Genomic DNA, 8,640 nt, shown 5'->3' on the forward strand with positions numbered 1-8,640 from the left:
AACCACGTATCGTTACACAAAGTAGGTCTAAAGTTCGAGTTGTCACATTATCCCCAACTAAAAAGAAATTTCGTCCTGAAATTTGGTACGCACTCACTAAAAAGATCGTAAAACGCAATGACTAAATCAAAAACTCAGATCGTAAAAATGAAATTAAAGAATTTCTTACATGGATCGAAGCCGATTTCTTCAACGATTGACGAAATTTGAATGATAGAAACACTTATCAGGGATCGAATCGAACGGATCGAGTGATTATCTTTAAAATCACGGGAAAAAACGAGATTTTGAATGAAATTAAACTGAGTTTTCTTCAAAAAAAGCTGAAGAACACGTTGATCGGGTGTTTGAATCATTGATTGATTACGAAAATCGCACTATAACATATTTAGTTACTAATAGTTTAAAATCATCTTTTAGGGTGTTAACTTTTCATTTTGTAATGTTTGGAGGTATTGACTTCTAGGGTATTAACATATTTAGTCCATGTGGTTTGCACAAAATAACATACTTAGGTACTAATAGTTTAACAAACAATTAACGTTAATACCTCCAAAATTTATAAAATGAAAAGTTAATACCCTAGAAGGTGATTTTAAACTATTAGTACCGAAGTATGTTACTTTGTGCAAACTACAGGGACTAATTATGTAATTAAGTCTAATAAATATAGAAACTGTATAAGTTCTAAAATAGTAAAAATGTAAATAGAACAAAAAAAAAATACTGGTGTAACTAGTAGATTTTATGTTAAATAAGAAATTTAATAAAAAGATGAAAATAAAAAATTAAATAGATTTTATATTAATTAAGAGACATAATAAAAAGATGAAAATAAAAAAATAAATAGATTTTGTAAAATTGATTTAAACTTAAATAAAATTAGGTGTTAGTACTAAAAAATGTTACATTGATAAAATTAAAAAAATAAAAGGGTATTATAGTCATTATATTGATAAAATTAACTAATTTTGGTGTTAGAACCTAAATGTGTTACAAAATTGAAACCATAAAACCTAAATCTGCTAAAAAAGTTAGTATCTAAAGATGAAACTAGCTATAAACCATAGTATCTACTGTGTAATTAACTCTTAATTTAAAACAAATCGAAAGTCCACTAAAATATGTTAAGTCCAAAAGATTAATTGAAAATAAGCTATTAATTAAAACCTGGCCCAAATAACATTCGTGTTAAAACGTGCCCGTACTTCTGCGTCACCTAACTCGATTAGGTATTGATGTTATTATTACGATCCGCAAGTTAATTCAATACCCTAAAATCCGTTGATAGCACTAAAATTACCAACAACACTCTCGTTTAGGCTCATTATCTAAGAGATTCTAGTATATGAAGCTTGAGTTCTTGCTCATTCACTAAAAAAGCATAAATTAAAAATCAAACTCTCTTCAGCTTCGTTTCATTCTAGCAACTCAAAATGTTTACACCTCTTACAACAACTTCAAAGTGGCCATAGCTTCGTTTGCTTCTATGTCTCATATTAAGGCATGGCCTAAAATCTTTTTGAAGTGTGTTTATAAAAATTCAAGTTTTTTCGGAGCTTTTTAACAATGAAATTAGATTATGCGAAAAGAAAAGAAAAATGGCTTTTTTTCTTATTAGAAAACACATGGACCCACCAGCATGTGACCAAATGAATAAGTATTTTTAGTGGTTAAAAGTGAAATTCGAAATTACAATGCTTGATTTTCTATATATATTCCGTGGATCTAAATACACCTTCAAAATTAAGATCGCAAAACCCATAACATATATAAATGCTATTGGTTTGTTGACCTTTGGTTAGATCCTAATCTAATTAATACAAAGTTAAATAAAACCCTAATCTCTTTCCAAGTTCGTGAAGAAGAAAGAATTGCATGCATGAAAAAAGAAGTACCTAAAACCCTCAAATTGTATTCAGCTTTTTATGAGTCATTCCAAGCAGTAAAGTTGGGAGCCACCACCAAGTTGGCACTTTGTGGTGGCAGCGTTGGTATAGCGGTTGGCACCCAACCACCATAACCGGATCCTTGGTGATGGTAGTACAAGCTTCCATCACCATGTTGAGACGAATCAGTGTTTGTAGTATTAGCCATCATATAACCACTGCCGGTGCCACCATATCCCATCACCAGATCATCACCTCCTCCTCCTCCTCCTCCGCTGCTATAACTATGTTCCATTGAAGACGAATCCAAGCTCATGAGATTGTGAAGGACAGAAGAATTTGGTGATGGTTGAAAGAACTGATGAAGATCTTGGAAGCTTTGACCATCTGGCTGTTGTTCTTGTTTGCACCATAACCGTTGTTGGTTCGAGGTATTATAGTGTTGTGGGTATTGCATGCTAAATGGTTGGGTTTGAGCTTGAGCCATGGCTTGGTGGTGCTGGTAGTCGATGGAGCTCGGCCATGTCATGGTGGCATAGCCTTCATGGGTGGTCAAGTGGTCATCTTTAGCAGCCCTGATCAGTAACTCGGTGGCTGCTGCTTTTTCTGCGTCTTTGAGACGTTTGGCCGCACCACCTATTGGTAAGGTGGTGCTCTCAAGTATGCACTTCACATCATATCTGTTGATTTCAAAGTTTGTGACTGCATTCAATCCGCGAAATTTGATCGCGGCTATGTCGTACGCCTCGGCCGCTTCTTCTTGTGTTCCTATAAATATAGAGTTGAACAGGCGCAATATATATATATTAAAACTTGTTAAATGGACATGTTTAACTAAAAGTGCCAAAGTAGACAACTCGAGCCAAGAGTGGTCAAAAGAGTTCGCCACTCATTTGAATTTGTTGGATTTTGTAATACAAAATATAAGTTTTTTTTAAGAAACATATGAGGTGGGCCATCTCGTTCTAAAAACTCCTAATTTTACCAAGAATAATTATCAAACTCGATTATTAAAAAAAAAAAAAAAACATTCATTTGACTAGAAAAAGTTCGGTTACCCAAACATCTGGAATAAGATTACAACAATCTAATACTAATAAAAGGGTAATTTTAATGTCAAATGGCATTCTCTTATAAAAAGTATTTTATTAAAATGTCATGTGGCAATTTATTATGCTATCTCAACTATATAATAAATAATAATAAGTAAATTAATATAAAAACTATTAAATGATTGAATTTAATACATATTAGAAATAATCTTATATTCATAATTATATCTATTGAATATTTTTAATTCTTAATAATTAATATTTGTTATCTACTTACCCATACTTTAATATAATATCTCTACTTTAATAAATAAAGACATATTTATCAAAAGAAGATGTAATAACCAAAAATTTATACACCCATCATTATTTGATGTAACCAAAAATTTAAAACCTTATCATGTTTATAATTTGTCATTATCGTTTTCACAGATGTAAAAGATAAATAAACAATATATATATATATATATATATATGTATGTTTAATATATATAATCTTAGATCATGAATTAATTCCATTCCATCTTCTACTTTGATAATACTTAATAAAATAAGAAAATATTAATTTGAAATAAAATATACTATGTATTTTGTATTCAAAAACAAAATTCTTACTTCGTAAACGCATCATTTAAAATATTTAAAATGAGTAATGCTATATTTTCTTTAAGTTCGTATGTATAGTTCATATTAGGGTTATATGTATTCATATTAAAATTTATATTTATGATGTGTGATGCAAGAAATAATATGAAATATAAAAAATAATTTAAAACATGTAATGGTTATGTCCTTCAAACGCAACCAACCTCAACAATAACATATTTATTTAAAAAAAACTCATTCAAGTTTATATAAATGGAAAACACATTTGTTTCCTCAAATAACTCGATCAACTCCATGTGTGTATCCTAAAACCCATGTAATACATGGGTCTATAAACTAGTTGTATTAATAAAACAATTGTTTATAGTTGTAACATTCTAAATAAGATTACAACAATTGTATTAATGAAACAAAAGTAAATTTTTATATAAATTAGAAATATAGAATTTTGACACGTTTAATTTATTAGACTTTCATCATTTTTTTACATAATATAGCTTATTATACTTGAGTTTAGTTAACTCTTGTTTATATAATATAGCTTATTATATTTGAATTTAGTCAATTCTTTTTTATAGATAATAATCAAGTCACAATTATACTTTATATTAATTTATAATTCTAAAATAAGAAATAAATATACCAAAAGTTCCCAAATAAAGATCTTTGTTCCCTGCAACTCTCCCAATTCTTGCTTGCCATCTTCCATGTTGATGGTGCCTGCATATATTTCAAATATCGTTACAATCAATGCTTTTAATTTTTAAGATATCAGTCTTCAAATGAATGATGTTTTCTTGCATAGAAACAAATAAACTGATCATCAAATAGATACCCTTCAACATTATGATTATGATTCTATTATTTATTGAATCTATTTTTTAATAAAAATCTTCCAAAGTATATTTTGCAAGACTCTGACTCATGTGGGTAAATAGCATGTGCAAACTGGTTTCTTTTGGTCCCATTTAATCACCAACATTAATAAAACTATTTATAGCATGCAAATGGTATCCAAAATGGGATCTTTCTAATAAATAAATAATATCTAAAGATGATGAAATATAAACATAAAATATATAGGATTTAAGTGTCGTGAATATTGTACCTTGTCACACCTCTATAGATGGAAGCACCTCGTGAAAAACCGCTACTTTTCCTATATAAAATCACAAAATATATATTTTTTTTTTTTTGTGAATTTGTATATATACAATTATACACACGTCAAACATATATATTAGTAACTTAATATATTTCATAAATGTACCTTCTAAGAGAGGCAACATATTCTTGTCTCGTCATGTTCTTCATCTCCTCGATCTCCGTCTCGTAGTTACTAATCTACATATGTTTACAGTTTCACCAACTTATTTCATATAAAAAATAACAAATCATATACAATTTCAGTACTAGATTTCTAGTTCGTGTTGTTGTCATCTATAAATAAAAAATCAGTTTCAAAAGGCTTACCGATGTTATAGAAGGCGCTAACGGTGAGGTACCAACTAGTGATTAATCGAGATTAATAGGGATTAATCAGTATTAATTGGATTGGACTTTTTATGTATATTTTTACAAAATTATATAAATATATAGTTAACTTTATACTTTTTATGTACAAATTTACAAGTTTCGGAACCATATGTAAAGTTGTGAAAGATAGAGGGGGTTAAAAGTTAAGGATTAGGATCAACAATACAAAATATCCTAATTGTAAGAAGTGTAAGAAGAATTTATAGAGTGATAAGTGTCCAATAACCTAAAAAAACCCCACTAAAAAAAAAAAAACCTTAAACATCCACCACCACCAAAAACCTAACCCTCCCCCCCCCCCCCAAACATCTCCCACAAAAAAAATATATATATATTTTTTTTTTTTTTGCCAAGCGGATGGGGGGTGGGGGTTTAGGTTTTTGGGTGGTGATGGGGGTGGGTGTTTAGTTTTTTTTTTAGATTTTTTTTTTTAGGTTTTTGGGGGGTGGGGGGGGGGGGGTTAGGTTTTTTGGGGTTTTTTTTGGTGAGGTATAGTTTTTTTTTTTTTTTTTTTTTGCTCGGGGGGGTGGGGGTTAGGTTTTGGGTGGGGGGGGGGGCGGTAGGTTTTTGGGTGGTGGTGGGGTGGGGTGAGGGTGGGTGTTTAGGTTTTTGGTGGTGATGTAGTGGGTTTAGTTTTAGGTTATTGGACACTTGTCACTCTATAAATCTTTCTTACACTTCTTACAATTAGAAGCCTTTGTAGAATAACTTGACCCTAAAAGTTAAAATACCCAAACTTAATTAAACCTAACCCACCATCTCTTTCATTACACCATTTGTTTCATTACACGGCGCACAAGAAAGATGTCGCAGCCCCAATTTTGTTTCCAATTTGGTTCCAAACAAGGTAAGAACTCATTCCATTAGACCGATTCAGTCCAACTTTGACCGATTTTTTATGATTTTGACTGATTTTGACCACTGCCGCGTAGTTTGACTGATTTGTCAAATTTCAGGCGGTAAACCTCCGATGACCGTTTAATCTCCGTCTAGACCCGATTTCTGCAACACTGCTTACCGGAAAATTTGTAGTGGTCGTGGTGCCCCAATATTTTAGCGCCGCTAGATCGTATGCTCTTGCTGCTTTGTCCTCCTTATCATAGCCTCCTACGATAACATAACATCGATGTAATCATGTTAAGTAATATATATATATATAAGAGGCTAAAAGTATAGGGTACACTTTATGTTAAAGAAAATAAAATAAAATAAGCATTATGCACAAAAAATAGAAAAAAAAACACCTTTTTCATGTAATTATACTTACCCAAATAAACTACAAGAATATTGAACAATATCCCAGTTGAATCATTTATTAATCCATGCAAGAAAAACAAGGTAGGTTAGTGGAAGGAATATATCGACTTATTAATTTAATTAATAATTATTAAGTAAACTTTATTTAACTCATTACCTTGTCTTCCTTTACGAACTTGTCCTTCTCGTCTGCAACTATTATCCCATAAATGAGCTTCGTATCTTCCCGTCCATCTGTGTCTGCACTACCCAAAATACCCTAAATATATTTTACATATGAAAATAAAATATAAAATGGTTTTTAATAAAACAAAGGTAGAAAAAAAAGTCATATTTATTGGGTTTCCTCCTGAATTGGTGTATAGGCATTATGCCTAGTGAAGATGGATATGATCGGGTGGTTCCGCTGATGGCACGATGATACTCCAGTGATCCGTCAGTGATCCAAATTTGCCGTTAAAAAGAAAAAAAACATTTTCTCTATCTCAAAGGCCGTAGTGATATCTGTGAATTATTTTTCTAGATCGGCTAGTGAATATATATATATATAAAAGAAAACTACCTTGTAACACCACGGTAAATAGAAGTTCTTTGTCCAAATGTATCAATGGATTTCCTGGGCACGGCAGCAGCGTTTTCACTATCTACGGTGGTTGCCACCTCCATTTGCTGGCGTTTATTATCATCTCCACCGGTGCCCATCGAAAGTGAAAGCTCATTGGTTCTAGCACCACTGGAAAACACACTCATTGGGGCGGTTTCTTGAGGTCCGGTGGCGGCGTTTTGATTAGATGGAGTTGGGTTGTTTCTGAGCCAGTTTTTTATCATGGAAAGACCAATGCTACTAGTGGCAGTGTTAGAGTTTCCTCTGGTGGTGGTGACCTCCGGCGGAAGTTGGTACATGTAGCTTCCGGTGTTACCAATATTTAGAAAGTTTTCAAACTTTGGTGGTTGGATTTCAGGGTTTTCATTGCATGAACCACCACCAGACATCAACATGGACAACTCTGAACTCCCGCCCTTCATGTTCCAATCTGTAAATTTATTCAAAAACAAAGAGCCAAAAAGGATAATATTAGTATATCAAGATACTTGCATCACTTTATAGTAAAAATATGCTTTGGCTTCCTTCCATCTTGTTTTTTCGAAAACATGTTACTTTTTTTGGGGTTTACAAAGATGAACTTGGGTCTCATATTGTTCTAAGTTGATTGCAACAAAACAAAACAAAACAAAATTAATTTTTGTATGATCAAAATACAATGGGAATCATACTTTTAGTGACTAAAATGGAACAAAAATTACACTGTTGGAATAAAAATAAGAACCAAAACAGGTTTAAAGACCAAAATGATTGATCAAAGCTAAGTGAAGCAATGAGTTACCTAAATATGCTTTCGCTTCTGTTTAATTTACCAAAAAATATTTTCTGGGTTCACAAAGATGAATTTGGGTCTCATATTATATGCACCAAACTAATAGATTTTGTTTTTTAAGACCAAAATAGGACAGAAAAATACTTTAGTGTCTAAAAGTAAAGCAAAAATTACACATTAGTATATAAATCAGAACAGAAAGATGTTTATGAATGAATGAAGTAATAAATTATTTATCATCAAGAAAAAACCTGCTATTTGTTTTTTTTTTTTTTTTTTTATATGTATCTTAATTAAAGAAGCAAATTAAACTAACCATGGTGGGGTTCGAGTAAACCAAACGGAGGAGGAAGGTTGAGAGAAGGTATGGAGGAGTGAACAGCGTTAGAGCCCAAATCAAAACACTCTCCGGTGCCGGAGATGCTATCCGAGTTGAGGTTATCAACCATAGATGACCGTGAATCCACCATTTGTTGCTGATCTTGAGGTGAGAGTGAGAAACCTAACCAGTTGTTCATGTGTCTTTGTGTGTAACTTTGATTGGTATTTAATAGGGGGATGATGAGTTCATGCACATGGATGTATGGATGATCAGAAGATGAATGCTTGAGGGTTGAATGAAAGGATATATGAAAGAGAAAAATCAATTGCAACACACCTTGTTCATACTATATACTCGTTCATTTTGTTGTTTAGAGTACCTAGATGCAATGTATAAGCATTTTATTTTAATTAATATAGACAAAATAGGTATGAACAAAATTAAAGGTGTTAATTTTACATAATGGTTATTATTAATGAGTAAAAAAGTAAACGACAATATGGAAATTACCAACATATAAGTTAAATTTACATACTTTTATACAATCTAGAAAAAATATTTGTATTTCGTTGGACGGTGTGTAGTAAGAGAGATTAGTCAAA

The 8,640-nt window shown here is 31.6% G+C and overlaps 1 protein-coding gene across 1 annotated transcript; it reads right to left on the reverse strand.

Moving 5' to 3' along the window:
* Window positions 1-1,645: 1,645 nt before the first annotated feature.
* On the reverse strand, window positions 1,646-8,413 carry LOC110886280 (AP2-like ethylene-responsive transcription factor AIL1). Its single transcript, XM_022134063.2, has 9 exons — window positions 8,033-8,413; window positions 6,903-7,374; window positions 6,498-6,580; window positions 6,351-6,359; window positions 6,102-6,190; window positions 4,818-4,891; window positions 4,656-4,706; window positions 4,191-4,267; window positions 1,646-2,657 (listed from the first exon to the last, which is right to left on the reverse strand). The coding sequence occupies exons 1-9, from the start codon at window positions 8,232-8,234 to the stop codon at window positions 1,927-1,929; spliced, it is 1,788 nt and encodes a 595-aa protein (XP_021989755.1). The 5' UTR covers window positions 8,235-8,413; the 3' UTR covers window positions 1,646-1,926.
* Between the last annotated feature and the right edge of the window lie 227 nt (window positions 8,414-8,640).

Source organism: Helianthus annuus, chromosome 4 (assembly GCF_002127325.2).
Source record: "Helianthus annuus cultivar XRQ/B chromosome 4, HanXRQr2.0-SUNRISE, whole genome shotgun sequence".
Classification (NCBI taxonomy): domain Eukaryota; kingdom Viridiplantae; phylum Streptophyta; class Magnoliopsida; order Asterales; family Asteraceae; genus Helianthus; species Helianthus annuus.